We start from the raw sequence: 26,683 nt of genomic DNA, 5'->3' as shown, positions 1-26,683 counted from the left end.
GAACACCTTTGGGATGAATTAGAGCAGAGACTGAGAGCCAGGCCTTCTGTCCAACATCAGTGTGTGACCTCACAAATGCACTTCTGGAAGAATGGTCAAAAATTCCCATGAACACACTCCTAAACCTTGTGGACAGCCTTCCCAGAAGAGTTGAAGCTGTTATAGCTGCAAAGGGTGGACCAACGTCATACTGAACCCCATAGACTAGGAATGGGATGGCACTGAAATTCATATGTGAGTCAAGGCAGGTGAGCAAATACTTCTGGCAATACAGTATTAATGATTTACACTGAGACATATGGAGGATAATATTATAAAAAATAGTGAGAAATGAGTTGGGAAAGACAAAATAGTTGTGGGTCTTTAAGGGTTAATTAGTGACTTGTGAGAACGAAAATGAGAAATTCAGTGAATGTTGCACATTAGGACAGTGTTTTACAGACTGTATCAAAGGGTTAATAGACACACAACAAAGACATGTTTGTCACATTTTCAATTTAAAATGGAGTAAACAATCATACAACATCCTCCAATTAGCCTTGACAATTTTACTGACATTTAGAAAAAACCCAGACTTGACAGTGACAGACGGTGATGTGACTGGGAAATGTGTAAAAAACAAACAAAAAAACCCCTCAGTCACAGGCACTGAAAATACTCACTGAAGGCATTCATGTCAGTCACTCAGCTGGAGCTACACACTTACACACACGCACACGCACACACACTATATGTTCATCTAGAGCAGGGATCTCAAACTCCGGTCCTCGAGGGCCACTATCCTGCATGTTTTAGATGTATCCCTCTTCCAACACACCTGATTCAAATGATAAGCCTACCATCAAGCGCTGCAGAAGCCTGATAACGACCGTCAGGTGTGCTGGAAGAGGGAAAAACTAAAACATGCAGGATACCGGCCCTCGAGGATCTGAGTTTGAGACCCTGATCTAGAGCATTGTGGGTAAAGTGTAGGTCTGGAGGGTCTGGGGGTACCTGAGTGTTGCCAGTGGTCCCGCCGGGTCTCCCTCCCGCCATCTTTTATGTGTCAACAATAACAAGAAAAAAAAAAAAAAAAACAAAAAAAGAAAAATGAATGAAAAGGAAACAACAGAATACAAAAAAAAAGTGGGACAAGGAGAGATTTAGTTAATGACTGTGGGACCAAAGTGCACTGGCTGTGTGTTAGAGCCTGTAACCAATCAGCTCCTCCGATACCAGCCTTTGACCAACACACTGGAAAACAGGGCTCTCAAACTCATGTTCTTTCAGGTTTCACATTCAGCCTGATTTGATCTCCAGTGGGCCGGACCAGTAAAATACCAAGTGTTCAGAGAACGCAAACCTCCGCCAAGCACCCCTAATGGTGTGCATGTGTGTACCGACTATTTCTTTTTAAATTAAACAGTTTCAAGGTTGTTCCATACAGCAGAAAAAGTTGAAGCTTGGTACCAGTCATGTGTATGTTAAATTATATTAAATTCCAATCAATATTTGTTGAGTTATAATGAAAAATGTGTCATAAATGGGATTTTCAATGTTAAATTGAAATGTCCACAGAGTCCACATTTCACAGTGGATGTGGACAATTTTGTGCCAGACACAAGATATTGTTATAAGCTACGGGTGTATCAAAGTGGAGGCTAATCAGAGTCATTTTGAATTTTTTATGAATTTTGGAAAATTGCTCAATGATGAGAGATAGGAAAATTTCAGATTTCGTGACCTTGCTGTGACCTTGAACTTTGGCCTACTTGACCCAAAATTTAATGGGTTTGTCCCAGAGCCTAGGCCTATCTGTGCGTAAAATTTGGTAAACATGGTTGGAATAGTTTTCCCGTAACGTTGCTAACAAACAAACACGCAAGCAAACAAACACACAAAGCAAAGTGATCACAATACCTCCTGGTGGAAGTAACAACAGAAACATATTAATAATGAAAACTGAAAAATTTTTGTCTTTGTTTTAGTGCAAAAATAAACCCATTAAATTACGAAAATATTTAATTTATAAACTATCCAAGCAAAAAAGTTGTGAATAACCTGAAAAAACTGAAATTTCTTAAGAAAAATAAGTGCAATTTTAACAATATCATGCCTCAACTTATCATTTATACATGTACATTACGTATTGAATTGTTAAAATTGTGCTCAATTTTCTTTAGACATTTCAGGTTGTTCATATTTATATTTTATTGTTTCAGGATAGTTTGTAAATATTTTCATAATTACCTCTGCCAAGGAGGTTATGTTTTTGTCGGCGCTAGTTTGTCTGTCTGTCTGTTTGTGTGTAAGATAACTCAAAAAGTTATGGACGGATTTGGATGAAAATTTCAGGAAATGTTGATACTGGCGCAAGGAACAAATTATTAAATTTTGGTGGTGATCATGGGGGCACGGGGCCCACTGATCTGCCTTGGCGGAGGTCTGCGCTCTTCAAGTGCTTTTCTAGAAAAGACAGCACAGACCTCCGCCAAGGCAGATCAGTGGGTCCCCATGCCCCCCCCCCCCCCCCCCCCCCCCCCCCCCCCTCACCACCAAAATTTAATCATTTGTTCCTTGCGCCAGTATCAACTTTCCTGAAATTTATATCTAAATCCGGGGCACTGATCTGCCGTGGCGGATGTCTGCGCTCTCCAAGTGCTTCTAGTTTAATGTTATTTTTTGCACTTATGATTGATTATTTTCACATCAAACCGAGAAAAAAATCTGCAGTCATTCTTTCTTGTAGGTTATTCTGCTGTCATTATTTGACTGTAGATCATATTGGTGTGTATGTGGAACAGGAACTAAAATGAGTTCCACAGCCTTGATTATGGAATTTTTACACTTTGTAAATTCATCCCAGGGGCCGGATTGGAAGCTTTGGTGGGACGCATTTGGCCCCGGGACACATGTTTGAGAGCCCTGCTGTAAAAGGTGCATCACAACTACGGACTGGATAGACAGATGGATGCGCTGACGCCATATGTGTCCAGCTGAAGATGTGACAGATGTGGAACTAGTCAGTCCATCCCCTGGTTTTAGAACATCAGATAAGTTCTTAAAAAATACACTGATCAGCAAGATGTTGAATTAAGCAGAAACCATCATGAAATCTACCTAAACAGATAAGAACAATGTTTTGGACATGTACTGATGATTATTAACCTGTCTAATGCTGCCTTCACATGCTGTGGGAATTACGGGAAACACTAGTTAAACTGGAAAATGGCACATGAACACCCCCTCATGTCGTACTTTCCACTGGAGAACAGTGCAAAAAATTTCAATCCATGAGCTGCCGGGATGAAAATAACCTTTGACCTTTTCATCATGGCGAACAGCAAAGAGGGATTCATCGTGAATGATAAATAATGCTTTTATTAACATTGTGCTGCTGTTAGCTAACGACTTAGAAAAAAAAAAAAAAAAAAAATGCTGTAGCAGAAGAAGGTCACGAAAAATGTATGTCAGCCATTTTTCATTAGGCTACAACAGCGAAAGCGCTTGAACACAACGCACTTGAAATGTAAAATTCACTACTGGAAAGGCTCATTTTCCCAAAAGCACATGAAGGCAGCATAAATCTGACAGAAAATGAACTATGAGTCATACTGGCACCACAGTGACTGTCTCTATATGCAGTCAACGGTGTTAACTGATGCAGTAAAGTCACATGGACAGAGCTGAATGGTTAACAGTGTGTGTGTGTGTGTGGTAGTTGAGAACAAGTACACAACAACTCATTTCCCTTTAAGACACACAGAGGAGGCAGACCAATGGGACAGCAGCAGACATGAGTCCAACAGTCGTGAACATATGAACATGAACTAACGCTGTGTTGACCCACGTATCCATTACAACCACAGAAACAGACCTGACGAACACTATGTCAAGGCCAAATGAAGGCTGCAAAGTACAGCTCTGTTCTGATGCATTCGCTTCATTTATATAGATGTATTTCTCAATTTCTGAATAACAAATTGAGCTGAAATGACAAATTGATTCAAATAGTTTGAAAAAAAAATTCAATTAAAATTTTCCTGAATCGAAGCTTTGTTTCCTTATTTCGCTGATGCTAAACATTGGTTCCAAGTTGTGGTTTTACACAGATGCTTACTGTGACAAGGACAAGTTGTTTGTCATTTTCAGTCATGTTTTTTTGCTTTTTTTTTCACCTTATTGTTTTTTTTTTTTTTTTTTTTTTAAATAGTAGTAGTTTATTCAGTCGTTAATTACTTTAAACACCAAACCAAACCAACATATCCACTGTTCTACATTCATGGAACCTAAAGGGTTTAGGCTGAAGTACAGACTTATTTTGCAGAGCCCTATTTACAATTAACACAATGTTCTCCACATGAAACAAACAATGAAAAAAAAAAAAAACTTTTTTCAATATAATCATTCCTAATATCCAACAGAAGAGAATCCATATTTAATTGTAATTCAGGTAAATCACATCCTTTTCTCAACTACCAATATTAATCGTAATCCTTATTTTCTTGAGTCAATCCTGAGCTCTATATTTTTGAATAACAGTTCATTTGTACATCTTTTTAATCAATTCAAAGAAAATAATCCATTTCAAAAGTTGAGAGATGCAGCTCTTCTCCAATGTATGTGTTTTACTAAAGGTACTGGAGACAGAAATATAGAAAGAGAAGTCTTCTACAGCTGCGGAGAACTGACCCCTGGTGTGTTAGTAATCTGAGTAAGTTAGATGTTGTGTGTGTGTGTGTGTGTGTGTGTGTGTGTGTGTGTGTGTGTGGTGTGTGTGTGTGTGCGGAGCTACTCACGTGGGCAGTGTGTTGTTTGGCTCGATCTGGCCTTCGCTGGAGGTGATGGCCAATGTTTTCTCCTTTCAACAGTGAGTGAACAACATCATCCAGAAAGGTCATTTGAACCATGGATGGGTCCACATTCTGAGGCTCTAGCACCTAAACACACACACACACACACACACAATGCAAGTCAGACATTTAACTTTTATATCAGAAGAAAAGTCTGAGGCGTATGAGCTGCTTAGCTGATGCATCCTCTGTTCAGAACATTCTGGACCCATGTTAACCATGGTGCTTGGTTGCTGCTCATTTACTCCCCATATTCATCCGTTCCCCTTTTATACCCACTGCTGTGCACAATGACATTAGAGATCTGCAGTTGAAAAGACAATTTACCCACTATCAGTTAGGGATGTACGATTACCGGTGTAATGATTAAACCGCGGTAATTCTAATTATCATGATAACCATGTTTGATTACCGCACTTTCAACACAAACTTGATATGGAACAATGGTCAAACAATGGCTATAAGGCGACATCTTTAATACCACATTTGTATGTTTGATGTTTACCTGTTAATTTTGAATGTTTCTGCCAACAGAAAGTACATTGTGCCTATTATTTTATTTGGTTTTTTTTTTGTTTCTTTTTTTTTTTCTTCCCCAAAATACAACTTGGTTAAATTATTTCAGGTTGTGTCTAAGTACCAAGGTTATTATTGCTAACGAAAACTAACAAAATGACGAAAACTAGAATTGAAAAAACATTTTGTTAACTGAAATAAAAACTATAATTAAAGAAAAAACGATAACTACTGAAACTGTATTGTGTGTTTACAAAACTAATCTACAAATGGATAAAAATTATGGATAAAATTCCCTTCATTTTTGTCAATGTCGGATTGATATAAAAACGATTTATTTCACTCTAGCTATTTTATCTAGCGACACCATATGATATTTAACGGTCCGTCACTTGTGGTCACTTGTGATTTAGAGTTTGTCTTCTTCCACTCAACCTGGAACATGAAGACTAAAGTTGGGAGAAAGCAGCACAGTCCTGTCTGGTATTTATTTGAATACGACGGAAGAAGAAGAGAAAAGATACGACAAAACTAAAATTAATACTAAAACTAAGCCTTTACAAGAGGACAAAACTAATAAAAACTAGCAAACCTGCTTTAAAAACTAATTAAAACTAACAGAATTAGAGAAAAAAAAGTCAAAACTAAATAAAACTAAACTATAATGAAAATCCAAAACTATTAGAACCTTGGTAAGTACTTTTTGAACATTTTGAGCACCATTTCAACAATACTGTGATAATAATGATAACTGTGATAATTTTGGTCACAATAACTGTGATACGAAATTTTCACATCGTTACATCCCTACTATCAGTACGTACAGAAGTGGAGGAGCAGCTGATGGAGGTGTTCGACCACAGATGCAAGTCAGTTTTCCAATGCACACATATCACCATAGGATTCACCAAAGCACATGCACCACTGTTTTAAAATATTAATTCAAATTAAAATAAAAATACCCAGGATGTACTTTCAGTCTTTTTGTTTTTTGCACTGAAAATACCCAAGGGAAATCTCTCATTTGTCCGATCAACTTTTCATAAACAGCAGCGAAAGGGTTGGAATGAGCTTCAAAATGACTGAAACTGGACGATTTTATTCAGTTTTCTACATTCACGAAAACGTATTATGGACATTTAAACAGACACATGCTGCTACTTGCATATCTTTATGTCTGTTTTAGTTTTAGTGTCTTTTTAATCACGTGTACTTTTTGTTTCAGATATTTTTATTTCAAAGCTTTATCATAGTACAGATTTGAAATCCCCCGATGGTGCATTACGCTTCATTTTAATATCAACACAACGCAACAAACGCACATTCAGAAATAAACAGCATTGATAGACTGAGCAAAAAGGAAGGGACAGAGGAAGAAGGAGGAAAAAACCCCCCAAAACAAACAATCAAACAGACAAACAAACAAAAAACACATACAATTTTAACATCTCATCCACCCCCAACCCCCTCTCCATCCTCAGAGCCTTTAGGGTGTATTCACACCTGCCTTGTTTGGTTTGTTACCTCCGCCAAGGAGGTTATGTTTTTGCCAGGGTTTGTTTGTTTGTCTGTCTGTCTGTCTGTCCGTTAGTGTGCAACATAACTCAAAAAGTTATGGACAGATTTTGATGAATTTTCAGGGTTTGTTGGAAATGGGATAAGGAAGAAATGATTAAATTTTGGTGGTGATCGGGGGTGGGGGGCCCCTGGGGGGCCCATTTCCAACAAACCCTGAAAATTTCATCAAAATCTGTCCATAACTTTTTGAGTTATGTTGCACACTAACGGACAGACAAACAGACAGACAGACAAACAAACAAACAAACAAACAAACCCTGGCAAAAACATAACCTCCTTGGCGTGGGGGGGCCCACGGGGGGGGCCACTGATCAGCCTTGGCGGAGGTCTGTGCTCTCCGAGTGCTTTTCTAGTTAAAATGGCCAGAGTTCGTTTGCTCCCTTGGTTCGGACCTTTTGGGCTGATGTGAATAAGAACCACTGAACTCTGTTACGGACCAACAAGCAAACCCAGACCCAGCTGAAGAGGTGGTCTGGGTGCGGTACCATACGAACCCTGGTGTGGTTCGTTTGAGGTATGAAAGTAGCACGGACCTGATCCGACACAGTTGGTTTTTTGGTAGTATTTCTATAATATTACGAGAATAAAATGTCCCAAAATACAATAAGATGTTGCAGTACTCTAGGACTACTTTTTTCTAAGGGTATTTGTGATATTTGGTCTTTTTCTATAGTGTAAATGGAGCAGTATTAGTTCTATTGTCACTGTAGCAAGGCAGAAGTCAAAAAGCATGGATAATTTTCGTTTATGTTTCCGGTAACTGAGCTTCAGTGTGGGTTATGGGTTGGATTCAGTGCTTATGCAAAACAGTAACATGCGGACATTTCTTTTTTCAGAACTCCGGTGTAGATTTGTCTGTTGTGCTTGAAAAGAAAAATAATAAACGACTTCATCACCCCAGCAAACTTTACCTGACGTTAAGGAATTCTGTCCCTGGCTAACTGAACGGTGATATAGGATAGCTACAACATAGGTAGGCAGTACGGAGCACTAATGCTTTTGGAGAACCAGTCTTTCGATATACTAGCAGAATTCCAACTTCAGACCTGTTACATCTGCGTGAAACAAGAACAACAGCCACAAACATGATGTGCACCCCTGAGCACTGTCCTCCGTAGACGTCTGTCTGTGTCTTCGTCGTTGAGAAATGAATTCTACAGTATTGTACACCTGATGTTTCATCAAAATGCTCCTTGCTGCTCAAACATTTGTGCACACGTCTGCATCTGTAAAAACCATATCGCTATGACAATAACAAAAACAGCACGCGAATTTCCATGAGATTCTCTCCTTTCACTTTGGACTTGGCGCTTTAAATGGACACTGCTCATTTCTGTCCAAGGATGAACGACCTCAGCACATGTGGTTTTTGTTTACAGATTTTGGGTCCACTTACAAAAAGTAACAATGTGAAAGTGAAACGCAACCAAAATTGAAAAAAAAAAAAAAAAAAAAAATTGTCCGCCCAAAGCAAGTGGATTATTGGACTTTTCCTGGTATAATACACCCTAAGAAAGGTGGTGTGGCGCTCCACTGCGGAATACTGCTTATATAGTGGATCTGAACTGCCCGGCCCTTACATGCACTATATTGCCAAAAGTATTCGCTCACTTGCCTTGACTCGCATATAAACTTAAGTGACATCCCATTCTTAATCCATAGGGTTCAATATGACGTCGGTCCAACCCTTTGCAGCTATAATCAGCTTCAACTCTTCTGGGAAGGCTGTCCACAAGGTTAGGAGTGTGTTTATGGGAATTTTTGACCATTCTTCCAGAAGCGCATTTGTGAGATCACACACTGATGTTGGACAGAAGGCCTGGCTCTCAGTCTCCGCTCTAATTCATCCCAAAGGTGCTCTGTGGGGTTGAGGTCAGGACTCTGTGCAGGCCAGTCCAGTTCATCACACCAGACTCTGTCATCCATGCCTTTATGGACCTTGCTTTGTGCACTGGTGCACAGTCAGTTGGAACAGGAAGGGACCATCCCCATACTGTTCCCACAAAGTTGGGAGCATGGAACTCTCCAAACTTCTTGGTATGCTGAAGCAATACCAAGTCTGAAGCAAGGTTGTAATAGTTTTGGATTTTTCTTTATAGTTAGTTTTATTTAGTTTTGACTTTTTTTCTCTAATTCAGTTAGTTTATTTAGTTTTAAGAGCAGGTTTGCTAGTTTTTATTAATTTGTTGTTTTCTAAATGCTTAGTTTTAGTTAGTTTTAGTTTTTTTCATATTTTTTATCTTCTTCTCCATCATACTCAAATAAATCCCAGACAGGACTCTGCTGCTTGCTCCCAACTTTAGTCTCCATGTTTCCAGGTAGAGTGGGGACCAGAAGATGACTCTAAACCACAAGTGACCACTAGTGACGGACTGTGAAGTTCCGTATGGTGCCAGCAAAGCTAGAGCAAATAAATCGATATCATATCAATCTGCCTTTGACAAAGACAAAAAAAACGAAGAGAATTTATCCATAATTTTTATATTTTTAGTTAGTTTATAAGCAACGCAATACAGTTGCAGTTGGTTATCATTTTTTTTTCTTTTAATTATAGTTTTGATTTATTCATCAGGTAACGAAACTGTTTTTACAATTCTAGTTTTCATCATTTTGTTAGTTTTGTTCACGATAATAACCTTGGTCTGAAGCAATAACCATATCTTGGTCTGCTGAAGCAAGAATTTTGGACATTCCCATGCTCCCACATTGTGGGGAAAAGTTTGGGGATGGCCCCTTCCTGTTCCACATTAGGACTGTAACGATATGGACAAAATTCATATCTCGTATTCCATGCCAGATATCTCAATATCGATACGATATGACTACAGGTTCAGTGAAAACCAAGCATTTTCAGAAAAATACAAACATCATAATACAACAAGAATGTGTAAAGTGCAGTTTTATTTATAAGACTCACTGCCAGTCATCAACATTAACATAAAGTACGAATAAATGAAATTTGTTGTGACTTCCAGAGCTGTACATGCAGGGCGAGTGCGGGGGAAATCTATATCGTTTATATTGTCGCTTTTTCGATATTAATATCTTGAATGTTCATATCTAGATATCGATACGATAACGATATATCTTTCAGCCCTATCCAACATGCGTCAGTGCACAAAGCAAGGTCCATAAAGACATGGATGACAGAGTCTGGTGTGGATGAACTGGACTGGCCTGCACAGAGTCCTGACCTCAACCCCATAGAACACCTTTGGGATGAATTAGAGTGGAGACTGAGAGCCAGGCCTTCTTGTCCAACATCAGTGTGTGACCTCACAAATGCGCTTCTGGAAGAATGGTCAAAAATTCCCATAAACACACTCCTAAACCTTGTGGAAAGCCTTCCCAGAAGAGTTGAACCTGTTATAGCTGCAAAGGGTGGACTGACGTCATATTGAACCCTATGGATTAAGAATGGGATGTCACTTAAGTTTATATGCGAGTCAAGGCAGGTGAGCGAATACTTTTGGCAATATAGTGCATATGACATCACTGGTTCCCAATCATCTTGTCCTTTTGGTCCTTTAGATGTTGTTCTATGATCCCCTCCATCCTGCCAGCTCATTATTGTAAATTAGAATGCTTTCTTAAGGACTTACCAGGTAAAGTAAAGGTTAAAGGAATAAAGATAATATTATTTTACTTGTCTGACCTACTTAAGATCATATTGGGCTGAATGTGTCCCCTGAACTACAATGACTTGGACAGCCTTAAGAAGGTATACCGGTATAATGATAAACCGCGGTAAAATTCCCGACGGTTAGTATTACCGTTTAAATTCTTATTATCATAATAACCGTGTTTGATTACTGCATTTTGAAAGAGAGAGAGAGAGAGAGAGACACTATCTATCTCTGAAAAAGAAATTCTGACAACTCAAACTTGATAGGAAAAATGGTCAAACAATGGCCATACGGTGCCATCTTTAATGCACATTTGTATGTTTGATGTTTACATGTTAATATTGAATATTTCTGCAACAGAGAGTACATTGTGCCTATTTTTATTTGGTTTTTGGTTTTTTTTTTTTCAAAATCCAACTTGGTTAAATTATTTCAGTATGTGTATAAGTACTTTTTGAACATTTTGAGCACATTTCAACAATACCGCGATAATAATGATAACCGTGATCATTTAGGTCACAATAACCGTGATATGAAATGTTCATATGGTTCCATCCCTTGCCTTAAGTCACTTCTCAGTCCCTCCTCTTGCTAATCCCATATTTTTTCAGTTGACCCTAATCCTGTAGGCGTGTCCGTACCTGGTCATTCATAACGACCATGTTTCGACTGAAGAGGTCGTGATGTGTAATGATGCCAGTGAACCACTGGGTGGCGGAGTCCTGTCTGTATACACGCACACGGTAGCCATTCAGCGAATATGGACCTGCAGGGACAAACAGCACATCCAACACATTAGTACAGGGGTGTCAAACTCATTTTAGTTCAGTTCCACATACAGCCTAATATGATCTAAAGTGGGCCGAAGTGCTAAAATAATATAAATAACAGGATAAAAACTTATAAATAATGTCAACTTTAAAGTATTCGTTTTTGAGTAATTCAATTCAATTCAATTCAATTCAACTTTATTTGTATAGCCCAATATCACAACAAGGTTATCTCAAAGGGCTTTACAGAGGCAGTTGGAGTAAACAACAGTCAAATAAACAGCAAGAAAATGAGTAGTGTCCAGGGCATCCCCCGTCCTTAGACCCTCCTTCTCGGCAAGGAAAAACTCAAAACCCAGTGGGAAAAGGGAGAAACCTCGGGGAGAACCACAGTGAAGGAGAGATCCACTCCCATGGACGGACAGGCTATAGATGCACCAGGACTGATGGACTGATGGAGTAAAAAAAAGTCAAATTCTGTAATGAAAGTGTTTCCATCTACAAACTGTACTCGATCATAACATGAACAAATAGGAACAACCCGAAAATTCTAAAGAAAAATAAGTGCAATTTTAACAATATTGTGCCTCACTTCATCATTTACACATGTACATTATAACTTACAGATCACAGTGGATCTACAAATGCACCAAACATTTAATAACAAGCAGAATATTATTAAAATTCCACATACTTCTTAAGACATTTCAGGTTGTTCATATTTGTTCTGGTTGTTCATGTTTTTTGTATAAGGGCTAGTCTAAATGTAAACATTTTTGTGTATTTGACTTTTTTTTTTTTTTACACTAAAACAGAGGAAAAAATGTGTTTTCATTATTTGTAGGTTATTATGATAGTATTTTATTGGTCTGACCCACTTTGGGTTGAATTGACCTAAAATGATTTTTACATTCTTGATTGTTAAAATATTCGGTACAGTTTTAGCATTTCACACATTCATCCCACGGGCTGGATTGGACCTTTCGCCGGGCCAGTTTTGGCCCCCGAGCCGCATGTTTGACACCTGTGCTTTAGTACATCTGCACCTTCAGAACATCTGAGCACTGTGTGAATGAAAGCAGTGGACAGGAGAAGGAGGGAAAACCTGCCTTGCATAAAGATTTCCTGCACTTTCTGGTCTTTGAGCCAACCCTTCACTTCTTCGTGGAGCTGAGGGTTGTCTCTTAACACGGGGTTCTGACTGTCCACTTCATCCTGGAAGACAAAAAAAAGACCATTTTAAAGGTTGGTACACACATGTTGAACACTCACTGTCTGCGTACTCTATAGTACAGCAATAAGCAGCTGTTTTCCAGGCGCACAGAGGCAGTAGACAGCAACATACTGAATAATGAGCACTTGAACACATGTTAGGAAGAAATTTCACCGGCAGAATGTAACTCAGGGCTCTCAAACTCATGTTCTTTCAGGGGCCAATATCAGCCCAATTGATCTCAAGTGGGTCGGACCAGTAAATAATAACAGAATAACCTATAAATAATGACAACTCCCGTTATTGTCTTTGTTTAAGTGCAAAAACCCCCATTGAATTATGAAAATACTTACTTTTATAAACTATCCGAATAAAAAAAAAAGGGAATAACCTGAAAAAAAAATGAAATTTCTTAGAAAAATAAGTGTAATTTAACAATATTCTGTCTCAACTTATCATTTCTACATGTGGCATTATGGATCAGATCTACAAAGACACTAAACACTGAGGAACAGAGGAGAAAATAGTTCAAATGTGCTTAATTTCTTTTAGACATTTCAGGTTGTTTATATTGCTCAGATTATTCACATTTTATTGTTACAGGATAGCTTGTAAATGTAAATATTTTCATAATTTAATGTTATTTTTTGCACTAAAACAAGAACAAAAAATTTGAAGTTGTCCATTATTTATAGGCATAGTGTAGTATTATTTTCACATTAAACCGAGAAGAAAATCTGGAGTTATTCTTTTTTGTCGGTTATTCTGCTGTTATTATTTGACTGTAGATCATATTGGTCTGTATGTGGAACCTGAACTAAAAATGAGTTCCACAGACTGTGGAATTTTTGCACTTTCATCCCCCGGGCCAGATTGGAAACTTTTGGTGGGCCGCATTTGGCCCTCGGGGCGCATGTTTGACACCCCTGATGTAAGTATCTGAGCTGGACTGAGGTAGATTCAGTCCAAGAAAAACAACCAGCCCAATGGAAATAGAACATTTACAGAGTCTGCTGTGCTGAAGCTGGTGAAGAACAGCAGTTTCAATCAATACTGAAACACACACGCACGCACACAACACATGCAACGCACGCACCGCATGCACACACACCACATACACACATAGTCTAAAACATAGAAATAAGCAGTGGTGTCTGTCAGTCTCCTCTGTTGATGTATATGAAGTAATTATCCACTGTGTCTGAGTGATTGATTTATTTATGGATTATAGACAGAGCCAAACAAATCCAAAGGATAACATGTCAGAGTAAAAACACTTCTTTACAAGTATTACATTTAATTACATTTCAATGATTTGTACTTAACCAAAAAACTAAAAAGCAGAAATGAAAAAGGAGTGAAATGAAGACAATGATTACACAGAGCACAGCTAGAGTTCACTGTGGAACAGATAAAAACAGCATACACACACACACACACACACACACACACTTCGTCAGTCATTTAACAGTTACTCTTCAGCATTTTGCTGGAGTGAGTTGAGCTAAATGCACACACTGATAGCTGCTCCACACTGAGAACGTGCACGTATCATGTGGAACATCGTGGTTTAATGTGTTGGATTAGAAACATTTGCTAAATGGTGCAAAGCTCACGAAATAGAAAAGACAGACACACAACCAAAATATGATGAGTAATAGAAGACAGACAGTGAGGAAGAGAACCCCAAACCGCATTCACCACAGTGTTAGCACGCTCAGCTTTAGAGTGTGTGTGTGTGTGTTTGCCCACAGGGGTTGTTTTTAGGTGATGCAACAAACTAAGTCTTCAGAGTCAGACTGTAGTGTAGAGAGGCATCTTGTTTCTGTCAGTGTCTGTGTTGATGCACAACTGGAGTTGGAGATAAAAATACACTCTTCTGTTCTGGTGGGAGACGTGAAAATGAAGGAGGCATTTGTGATACAAGTGAGTAATGAGGTTCATTAGAGGAAGCATTCAAATACACCACAGTGCAGGTGTCACGTACGGATGGGGTTTATCAATACTAATACTCTTACCAATACTATAACATGGGCTACAATAAAAAAAAATAAATAAATAAATAAAATAAAAAAAAAAAAAAATATATATATATATATATATATATATATATATATATATATATATACACATATATATATGTATATATATATATATATATATATATATATACGTGTGTGTGTGTATATATGTATATATAAATATAATATACATATACATATATAAATATACATAAATATATATATATATATAGATATATATATATATATATATATATATATATATATATATGTACAGGGTGTCCCATAAGTCTCCATACATAGGAGACATAATACATATATGGTTCTAAACATGTATTTCCTTTATATTTCTTCTTTATTGTTGCAAACCATGCAAACTCTGACTTGTATGTGCTTGAAGATGGATTCTGTCCATTTAAATGTTATTAGGGACCAAGCTGAAAGGTAAGGTCCTCTCCACAGTGAGAGGCCTTGCCTGCAAGCAAGGCCCTATTGTTATTCGTATCGTTTTTTATTATTATACTATCGTCACTTTAAACTGGATTTTGACCCCCTAAACTGCTCAAAAACTCACCAAATTTGGCATACATGTCAGGTCTGGCGAAAAATTTGATAAAATGTAAAAATTAACCCCATAGGTGCCAAAATGATCTCTCTAGCGCCCCCTAGATACACAAAATTGGCCCTAGCGCCCAGTAGGAATGTCGTAGAAACATGGAACTAACGCCAAAATTTTCATCTCATCGAGCCCGACAAATCACGCACGGGTACTCATGACCTAACTCCAACAGGAAGTTCAGAATTTGCCTTTCAAAACAAAATGCTCAAATTGCAAACTTCCAGTAGGAATGTCGTAGACACACGAAACCACGCAAAACGTTTGTTTAATCGAGCCCAACAAATCACGCACTGACACCTATGAGCTAGCTCCAACAGGAAGTTCACAATATGCCTTTCAAAATAAAATTATTAAACTAACTCGTATGACACCGTTTGTCGTATTGACTTCTAAATAGCACCAAAAGATAGAGTGAACCCTCCTCAAAAAAGTGATCTTGTACTTTTTCCAGAACTGTCTTAGTTTTTTTTTTACAAGCCCGCAAAGTTGCCATGTTTGGAACTAATTTTTCATTTTGGAGTTTTTCCCCACATGTGACATATCTACGCGTTCAGGGGACTCAGCACAACTCTCACATGCAAAAATTTTTGAAATAGGATGTAAGGTTATTGATTTATAACAATTTGTTTATTTTCATACTTTCTCTACTTTAGACTGCCATTTGACCCCCTTAACATGCTCCAAAACTCACCAAATTTGCCATGTATGTCATGGCTGGTTAACACTTTCATACAATATCAAAATTAACCCCTTGGGTGCCAAAATGAACTCTGTAGCGCCACCTATGTACTAAAAAACACACAAAATCGGCCCTAGCGGCCAGTAGGAATGTCGCAGAAACATGAAACAAATGCCAAAATGTTGGTCTGATTGAGCCCGACAAATCATACACTGACACTCATGAGCGAACTCCAACAGGAAGTTGGCAATCTGCCTTTGAAAGTTACTCTACGTTTCTGCAATTACTACTGATTCATTTTACACTTTTGACAACAAAGTTATACAATATTAAATTCCCACAAGTCTGCAGAATCCAAAAGTGAAAGAATTTTTCAGATACGGCCTACGGTTATGGAATAATTGCGATTTTTTGAAGAGTATGTTTACTTTCACATTTACAATGACAAAATCCCTATGAAACTCTTGCTGGTGCATGTTGCTACTGTCTCTGTATAGTGCAGTGGTTAAGAGTTGCTGCCTATGAAACAGAAGTGCCCTGGTTCAAGTCCCAGACTGTCCGAGGAATTTTTATTTATTTTTTTTGTCTTCTCTCCCTCCTCACATTTTAAAACAGGTTTTGCTGCATTGTATTGTTGATACTGGAATTTTTGCACACATTACAAAGTACATGGAGTACATTGTTTCAAAATAAAACCCTTATCAAAAATAATACATAATGTCTATTAAATAACTTCTTTTCATTTTTATGACCAAACGCTCAACTGTTTGTACAGTGTTTCTTCATTCAAAGTACTCTTTCTCACAGACACACATGCTCACACAATAAGGTTTTTCCAAAATAATAGCCTTAAATGTGATAAATCATCACTTTTATACTCACTTATTCATACAATTTCAATTCGTTTTTCAAACTGATTCTTTCTCTCACACACAAAACAAATGCACATACACACAGTAGGGTTTCCAAAATAAAAGTTTCATTTAAAGGTGATGGTGGTTTCAGCAGAGGGTCGCTGGTGTTCTGTACAGATGTAAGGAGGACAGACACTAAAGGGTGGGAACTGGTATGGGGACGGAGAGGTGTGAGTGGAGCTGAGGCGTCGACGGTCACGGGAGGTGGATCATGGGGTAAGGCAGATCGCAGGGGAGGTGGAACGCCTGGTGCGAGGTCCCGCCCAATGCTGCTTGCAGCTTTAATTTTGTTTATGTCTTAATTTGCTTTGTTTTGTTTTACTTTCTTTGCATGTTCGAAATAAAAAATTATTAAAAAAAAAAAAAAAAAAAAAAAAAAATTGTTCTTCAGCAGTGGAGGACACACATTGAAATGTGTTCCCGACAAAATGGCAGTAGTATAGAGCATATTATATAAATAAAAATGGTTTATGTCAAGAAACGTTTATTTTTCCTGTGTATGGAGACTTATGGGACACCCTGTATATAAATATATATAAATATATATAAATATATATATATATACATATAGGGATGCACCGATACGACTATCGGGCATTGGCTCCGATACTCAGTGTGCGTACTCATACTCGTAAAAGCAATCCGATACAAATGCACCGATACCACTTACGGCCGTGTGACATTCACAGTTCAGTGCAGCAGGCACGCAGTGGTGGAATAATGTGTGGGGAGTGTGAAGAGTGTGGAGATTTTTCAAAATAAATGACAGTGATAAAAGTAACACTGACTGCAAGTAACGTTACATATACAGACAGATACGGATGCAGCGTTCTGTCCATCCTCTGCGTACATTCTATCCATTTTCCAGGTGCTGGCGGATGAGTACCCAGACAGAGAATACGACCAGGAGTACGGAGCGGTGTGGACCGCTGCCAGCCAAACTTACTCATTTCTCTTTTCTCTACCTGATGAAGCTAAGCTTTTAAACCTTACTAGCAAAAATGCTGCAATATTAGTATCACATTAGTGTTGCCTCTGTCATCTCCATGTTTGTTATTACTGACTTTCTTCTTCTTCTTCTTCTTCTCAAAAAACTTTACTCTTCTTTGTGGTATTTGTCCAGTATGGTTAATTAAGAGCAGCACCCCCTGGTGGATTAATTGAGATACGCTCATTCCAACACATTAAATGTCAGTAGCAGCACTTTTTTCCAGTCAGACTAATGACGACAATAAAGCACATTTACAAAAGGAACTAACAACCGGAATGGATTATTAAGTACTCGTATCGGTACTCGATATCAGCAAGTACTCAAATGTAAGTACTCGTACTTGGTCTGGAAAAACGTGGTATCGGTGCATCCCTATATATATCAGATTAAATGTGTTAAATGTTCCATATTTTTTATCAGATTAATTGTTAAACTAATGACCAAAGTGTTGGTTTGCTGCTGTTTTTGGTATATGATGGTGTGTTCTTCCACATATATGCTGGTTTGTGTCCATTTATCCAACAGATGTATAAATGTTCCACTGATAGAACCTGTACAGTCCATTTATCCAACAGATGTATACATGTTCCACTGATACAACCTGTACAGTCCATTTATCCAATTGATGTATAAATGTCCCACTGATAGAACCTGTAAATCCATGTATTGTTATGTACAGACAGTCTTTGCATTAGATCTGGTAGATCTGACACTAATATTCATCTGGACTTAAACCCATTCTATTGTTAATTCTACAGTTTCACATTTTGAGCCCAGACTATCTGTGAAACGACAACTGACCAGCATTTAGGACTGGATTAGTCTGGATCAGAGACTCACACCTTGTCCAATGGCACTACTTATGATAATAATAATAATAATAATAATAATAATAATAATAATAATAATAATAATAATAATAATAATAATAATAATAATAATGCTTTTCTATGAATGCATACTGAAAGCGCGTACAGTTTGTTCCATTATTTTCATATGTGTAAGTGGATTAAAGTGAGGACAAATGTGAAGTCTAAATGAACTGGGATTGTGGGTGTGAAATTATGGAATGGACCTTATGATGCATTTAAGTTATCCACTCCTTTGGCAAAGTTTAAAAAAAAAAAAAAAGTACCTTAAGTTTAAAATTATTCAGAAATACTGAACTGAGATGGTAGATATGTTTTGTTGTTGTTTTTTCTTATTATGGTGTGAATGCTCAATGCTGTACACATTTAAGCTGATGTAAGCAGTGTATTAGTTGAAAAGGATAGGCAAAAAAAATAAGCTATTACTTCTAGCCAATTCCTTTTTTGGTTTTTATGTTATTACGATTAATGTACTGAGTACAATGATTGATGTAAAATCAAAAATACATTCATTCATTCATTATTCATTCACTCACACATTCTGGAACCTTTTGAGTTGTAGACCAGTGATCGATCCAATACTACAGAGTGTCCCATAAGTCTGCATACATAGGAGACATAATACACTCCATACATATATGGTTCTAACATGTATTTCTTTATATTTCAGATAACCCAAAGAATGCATTTGAAAAAAGAGCAACGAATTGAAATAATCCTGATGGCCGGTTCAGCCAGCAGTCGTATGGTTGCAAGCACATTTTACAGAAAACATGGGACGAATATCACACACGACACTGTGGCAAAACTTATTGTCAAGTTCAAAAAAACAGGAAGTGCTTTGGATCAATTTGTTCCCAACAAAATGGCAGTCATATAGAGCATATTTTATAAATAAAAATGGTTTATGTCAAGAAACGTTTATTTTTCCTCTGTATGGAGACTTATGGGACACCCTGTATAATCGATCTTCTTATTGGTTCTTTCCTACAGTTCAAATGGGAAGAGAAATATTTGCTTTATTTTCTTAGGCGTGTCAGTGCCTACCGATCACTTTACATCATTAAGTTGTGTTTGTATTTGGGCTCCAGGCTTCATTTCCTTAATTTCGCTGCCACTAAACATTAGTTTCACTGTTGCGTTTCACGCGGACACTTATTGTGATGCACATGACACCAGACAGAAAATAGGTGTTTCTCAATACCAAGTTTGTTCTCATTAAAAACCGTCCAAGAGATCAGACTTCCAAAGAACACAAGTCTAAAGTTGACAGTAAAATGAAATGTATCCGGAGATATTAGTCAGCCAGGTCCAAACAAGTCACCAACCAGTCCATCCACGGTTTAACAGATGAGACAGGAACAACATCCACGAGTTCCATCCCATCTTTGTTTACACAGACTTTTAAATAGAACAGTACTTGAGCCTCGACTGACAACGTTTCACAAGATTGCGAGAACTGAGGAACAGACAAGAACGCATATAGAGAAATGCCCACACAAGAAACACATACAGTAATGATGTTAAAGTTAATGCTAAAGCAAATATGTTATCGTAATGAACGCTAACATATGTAGCGGTCATTAGTTATGTCATTAACTTTAGCTCAAGAAAAAACTCAGTGTTGCTGCATTACTGTAATTCATGTTTTGCTGTAACTGTTGGATAAAACACTGACGGAAAATACAGTGTCACATTCACAAACACTCAAAAGATGAGCACACGCGCACACATTTCTACATGAATAATTTTAATATATACTTTTATATTGTTGTTGTTATTTCTATATAGATATTTTTAACAACCTTTTACTCTATACTTTTTGTGGTTATTGTTCCAGCTGGTTCTAGAATAAAGGACAAGTTGCTTTTTTTTGCCAATTCAAATCGTTTGATCAAATCGAACTGAAGAAAACAATAGATTAATCAGTTACACAAATGCAGGTCTAACAGATAGTGCTCTTGGATATCTACTGAACACAGACGCCCTCTACAGACTCGGTGATACTTTTACTGTAAGTCTGTGAACAGCAGCATTAGTGTAAGGACACACACACACACACACACACACACACACACACAGCAAGAAGCAGAGCAGACTAGATGTGGTCACAGCTTTCATTTTACCTTCCCATCTTCCACCACTGTCTGTTTCTGTCTCTCCATGCCTCTGTCTGTGTCAGTGTTTCTATCCGTCCATACCTCTGTCTGTGTTTCTGTCCGTCCATGCCTCTGTCTGTGTTTCTGTCCGTCCATACCTCTGTCTGTGTTTCCGTCCGTCCATGCCTCTGTCTCTTCTGTCTGTGTTTCTGTCCGTCCATGACTCTGTCTCTGTCTGTGTTTCTGTCCGTCCATGCCTCTGTCTCTGTCCGTCCATGCCTCCGTCTATGTTTCTATCCGTCCATACCTCTGTCTCTGTCTGTGTTTCTGTCCGTCCATACCTCTGTCTGTGTTTCCGTCCGTCCATGCCTCTGTCTCTTCTGTCTGTGTTTCTATCCATCCATGCCTCTGTCTCTGTCTGTGTTTCTGTCCGTCCATGCCTCTGTCTCTGTCCGTCCATGCCTCCGTCTATGTTTCTATCCGTCCATACCTCTGTCTCTGTCTGTGTTTCTGTCCGTCCATACCTCTGTCTGTGTTTCTGTCCGTCCATGCCTCTGTCTGTGTTTCTATCCGTCCATACCTCTGTCTGTGTTTCCGTCCGTCCATGCCTCTGTCTCTTCTGTCTGTGTTTCCGTCCGTCCATGCCTCTGTCTGTGTCTGTGTTTCTATCTGTCCATGCCTCTGTCTGTGTTTCTGTCCGTCCATGCCTCTGTCTCTGTCTGTGTTTCTGTCCGTCCATGCCTCTGTCTCTGTCTGTGTTTCTGTCCGTCCATGCCTCTGTCTCTGTCCGTCCATGTCTGTGTCTGTGTTTCTGTCCGTCCATGCCTCTGTCTCTGTCCGTCCATGTCTGTGTCTGTGTTTCTGTCCGTCCATACCTCTGTCTGTGTTTCTGTCCATCCATGCCTCTGTCTCTGTCTGTCCATGTCTGTGTCTGTGTTTCTGTCCGTCCATGCCTCTGTCTGTGTCTGTGTTTCTATCCGTCCATGCCTCTGTCTGTGTCTGTGTTTCTATCCGTCCATACCTCTGTCTCTGTCTGTGTTTCTGTCCGTCCATACCTCTGTCTGTGTTTCTGTCCGTCCATGCCTCTGTCTGTGTTTCTATCCGTCCATACCTCTGTCTGTGTTTCCGTCCGTCCATGCCTCTGTCTCTTCTGTCTGTGTTTCTATCCGTCCATGCCTCTGTCTGTGTCTGTGTTTCTATCTGTCCATGCCTCTGTCTGTGTTTCTGTCCGTCCATGCCTCTGTCTCTGTCTGTGTTTCTGTCCGTCCATGCCTCTGTCTCTGTCCGTCCATGTCTGTGTCTGTGTTTCTGTCCGTCCATGCCTCTGTCTCTGTCCGTCCATGTCTGTGTCTGTGTTTCTGTCCGTCCATACCTCTGTCTGTGTTTCTGTCCATCCATGCCTCTGTCTCTGTCTGTCCATGTCTGTGTCTGTGTTTCTGTCCGTCCATGCCTCTGTCTGTGTCTGTGTTTCTATCCGTCCATGCCTCTGTCTGTGTCTGTGTTTCTATCCGTCCATACCTCTGTCTGTGTTTCTGTCCGTCCATGCCTCTATCTCTGTCTGTGTTTCTGTCCGTCCATGCCTCTGTCGGTGTTTCCGTCCGTCCATGCCTCTGTCGGTGTTTCCGTCCGTCCATGCCTCTGTCTGTGTTTCTGTCCATCCACGCTTCTGTCTGTGTCTCCTGCACTGCTGCAGCGTTCTATTTTCCCAGCTAGATTCAGTTCTAAATTAAACCAGCATACACACTATAAATAGCTCAGAGGAATGCAGTGTTACAAAGGTCGGCACACAAAACTCCTGTGTACGCTGAACAACTGGAGTTCTAGGGTTTCTATTACTGCTCTCATGCCAACAGTGCACTGGCCTCACTTTGAATCAACCCCACACTAATTCAACACACACATAGTCAAATACATGAGTAAGACCTCTGTGGAAAGTATGGACAACACTGAACAATGTAACAAGAAACAATTCTTAATTAAAGCTGCAAGCGGCATCTAAAGGCCCTCGCCAAGGGCACGTCCAGTAGAAGTATGCTCATCATTCAGCAGGTGGCGCTCTAGCACCAAATTTCAATGTCTTCTGATGAATGGGTGTAGGCCTGGGAGATTGACAATTGACTCAAATTTGAGACAAATCACTGTTTATAAGTCCGAACTGAACAAATTTTTATATAAATAAATCTGTAGGGGGCGCTGTGGAGCCAAAATTCAATTTGTTCCATTGAATGGGTGTAGGCCTGCGAGATGTACCACTGAGTCAAATTTGAGCCAAATTGGTGTTCGTATGTCTGAACTGTTACAATTTTCGTCAAGGTAAATTTGTAGGGGGCGCTATTGTCTGAATTTTCAGTGTCTTCTGACAAATGGGTGTAGGCCTGGGATATAGACGTCTGAGTCAAATTTGAGCCAAATTGGTGTTCGTATGTCCGAACTGAAGCAATTTTAATAAAAAATATTGAAAATTTTTGTAGGGGGCGCTGTAGTGCAAAATTTCAGTTTCTTTTGATAAATAGGTGTAGGCCTGGGAGACAGATGTCTGAGTCAAATTTGAGCCAAATCGGTGTTCGTATGTCCGAACTGATGTCATTTTTGTAAATGTACATTTGTAGGGGGCGCTATAGTGCGAAATTTCAATTTCTTTTAATAAATGGGTGTAGGCCTAGGAGATGGACGTCTGAGTCAAATTTCAGCGAAATCGCTGTTCGTATGTCTGAGCTGAAGCAATTTTTGTGATGGTAAATTTTCGAAAAAACTTCGCACAATTTGCAACCTCGTCACACAAAAACGGTGATGCCGATTCAAAAAATTTGGCTAACTTTTGATGCCCCACTTCTCTAGATACTGTACACCGATTTTGAGCTCATTCGGCCAAACGGCTTAGTAGGAGATAGTTAAAATACAACTTCAGCGAAAACGCTGACTCAGCATTTTGGAAAATTCAATCCAATATGGCCGACTAAGGGTTGGTTTAGGGGCGTGGCCATAATAATATATTTTTTTTGTCTCCTCATGATGAATCTGTCTACCGATTTTCGTGGCTCTACGACAAACTTTATGTTGGACGCGCTCCCATTGGTGCAATGCATTTGCACTTTTCAAGGGGGTGCTGCCGCAACATTTCTTTACCAACATCTACGAAACCTATATGTAAATTCAATTTCTCACACTTCTGAATTTTAGGCAAAATTTGGTGAGTTTTCGTAAATGTTCAGAGGGTCAAAATTGAGCTCAAAGCGCAGGAGAAAGAAAAATAAGACAAAAAAAAACAAATAAAAATAATAATAATCTGAGCAAGAACAATATAGCCGTTTCTATGGCAACCACGTATTTTCCCTTTTTTGAAAGTTCTCGAGGTCCCCCACATGTGTGTGGGGTCAGATGTCACCTGTCGTGCACTTACACACATGTGACTGACCCCGAGTGGGCGTGTCCCATTGACTCCCATTCATTCTGAGCAGGTGTAAATATGCGATTTGTGCACGTCATATACATTGTCGGAAAGGTCTCAGTGCCGTGAATGTGAATATGTGTGAGAGTGGCGACAGTGGCGAAAGGCGACTGCGTCACTGGCGATTTCGTCCCCATGTGCCCACTGCAGACTCAATAGGCCCTGCGCCGGCTTTACTCGGCTCGGGCCTAATAAAACAAATTTAACTACTATTATTATTATTATCATTATTATTATTATTATTATTCTTGCACACCAATTTGCACAAGGCTACAGCTGACAAACAAGATCATTAGATAAATAATACAAACTGTTCAAAGCTGCATTCACATCTGGTACAAACCTTAGTTTTTACTTCATAGTTCATAGTACAATACATGACGGTAAAATTCTGAAAGAAGCAACGAAAAATCCCAAATGCAAAGGCCTTCATTTTGAACAGAGCGAAGTAAAATATGTTAGTGGAGTCAGTCACTACAAAACAAAAGGCAGCTATGTTTGAGTCATTAAATGTTAGGGTTGTGCAATTAATCGAAATTCAATTACGATTCCGATTATTACACGCAACGATTACAAAAATTATGTAATCGAGAAAAAACGATTATTAATTTTGAGTTGTTTAATTCACGCGCACGCAAGCTACCATGAGCTGCTCTGCCCCGCCCCCCTCTAAGCTACAGCTGCCAGCTAGCCGGCAGGTCCACCCCAAGAGGAAAGTTGTACCTAGCGGTCTGGAAAAATAGCAGGAGAATCGCAGCAGAAGTGCTTGGTAAACAAAAAAGGCAAGTCAAATTCAATTGTATGGAACCACTTTGGGTTTGATGAAGAGCAAAAACCCATTATGTGTAAAAAGTGTTTCATAGTTGTGTCCGCACCGACCGGTAACACAGCAAACCTTTTTAACCATCTAAAGTTTAACCACCGCGACCTTTATCATAATCTTATGAAAAACTAAAACACATTAAAAAAAAAACTCCGTCTACAACATCTTCCGCAATGCAATCTTCAGTCTCCGAATCTCTTTACGCTGCAACTCCCGTATTAACCTAACTGAAACCACACGGCACGCCACTGAATTTACTATGTTTCATACCACATTGAACATACTTGAATTTATAATTTGCACTTTACGTGAGGTTTTTTTTATTGCTCCAGTTCTATGGCAAGTCTAGAGCAGTTTAATTCCAGTGCATTATTTGTTTACAAAAGGAAACATACTTGAATTTACAGTACACTTATTTGCATTCAAAGATTTTTTTGTTTCGTACAAAAGTGAACATACTTTGTTTTAATGGTTAAAAGCTCTATTTATATTTTAAGAGTATATCTTACATTGTTTTGCAAGAAAAAAATAAAAAACTTTAAGGTTAAATAATCATTTTTAATAATAGTGATTTCAATTATTGCTAAAATAATCGTGATTATTTTTTTTTCTATAATCGAGCAGCCCTATTAAATGTAGTCACTAATCTGGAAAGTCACCAAGTCACTAACAAAAACAAAAACACATGGAGTCCGGTTCATTTAGATTTATTTATACTCAACATTAAACAGTCAAACGTATACCGACGTAGCATTCTGTCTGTTCGTTCATTTTGTCTGTATTTCTGTCCATCCTCTGTCTTCATTTTGTCTGTATTCCTGTCCGTCCTCTGTCTTCTGTTTGTTTGTATTCCTGTCCGTCCTCTGCATTCATTTTGTCTGTATTTCCGTCCGTCCTCTGTCTTCACTTTGTCTGTACTCCTGTCCGTCCTCTGTCTTCATTTTGTCCGTATTTCTGTCCGTCCTCTGTCTTCATTTTGTCTGTATTTCTGTCCGTCCTCTGTCTTCATTCTGTCTGTATTTCCGTCCTCTGGGTGTTTGCAGATGAACTCAAATGGAGGAAATGGAGCAGTACCGCCAGGAACCATGGGGGGACATGTGTTGAGATTTGAAGACAATAATTTCCAGAAATGGCAGAACTTTTCAAAGACCAAATGGGCCTTTATCAGCACCATGCTACCCCTGGTTATTTGGCATAAATCACCACTAAATCCGTGTCCACTTCCATGCTCTGCTGTCATCCATTTACTGATGACAGACTCATACCGACTCATACTGACGTCACAGAGGACACACAGCAGGAGCACATGCCGACTGTGTCCAACCAACGACTGTGTTCAACAGATGACTGTGTTCAACAGACGACTGTGAGCTGATACAATGAGCACATGACATATGGCAATTCAACGGCAATTCAAAGCCCTCGTAACCCTCTACAGTAAGTCCTCTATTGTTGGTGGGTAGAAAGAAAGCAAGTAAGATAATCTGTGTGTATGTAGCAGCCATGTACACTGATGCCACAGGTGTCTGTGTTTATGTAGAAGAGATGGTATCAAAGTAATGTGACACTGGATTGAATGTGGACGCATATGACAGTAGGAGGAGGCAGCTGCTACAGACACGAGGCGGAAATGGCAGGAGCTCCCTTCCCTCTACGCATATTCCTCCAGCTGTTTCTGCATTTCA

At 39.0% G+C, this 26,683-nt stretch overlaps 1 protein-coding gene across 1 annotated transcript in view; it reads right to left on the bottom strand.

Moving 5' to 3' along the window:
• The window catches only part of jmjd1cb (jumonji domain containing 1Cb), a 334,742-nt gene that overhangs the window by 69,580 nt on the left and 238,479 nt on the right, over nt 1–26,683 (bottom strand). Inside the window, 4 exon segments of the mRNA XM_030122304.1 lie at nt 994–1,035; nt 4,779–4,919; nt 11,194–11,318; nt 12,432–12,537. Of these exon segments, the coding sequence (XP_029978164.1) occupies nt 994–1,035; nt 4,779–4,919; nt 11,194–11,318; nt 12,432–12,537 (414 nt within the window).

Source organism: Sphaeramia orbicularis, chromosome 19, assembly GCF_902148855.1.
Source record: "Sphaeramia orbicularis chromosome 19, fSphaOr1.1, whole genome shotgun sequence".
In the NCBI taxonomy this organism is placed as follows: domain Eukaryota; kingdom Metazoa; phylum Chordata; class Actinopteri; order Kurtiformes; family Apogonidae; genus Sphaeramia; species Sphaeramia orbicularis.
Note: the sequence above shows the minus strand (reverse complement) of the source record. Positions and strands in the feature narration are given on the sequence as shown.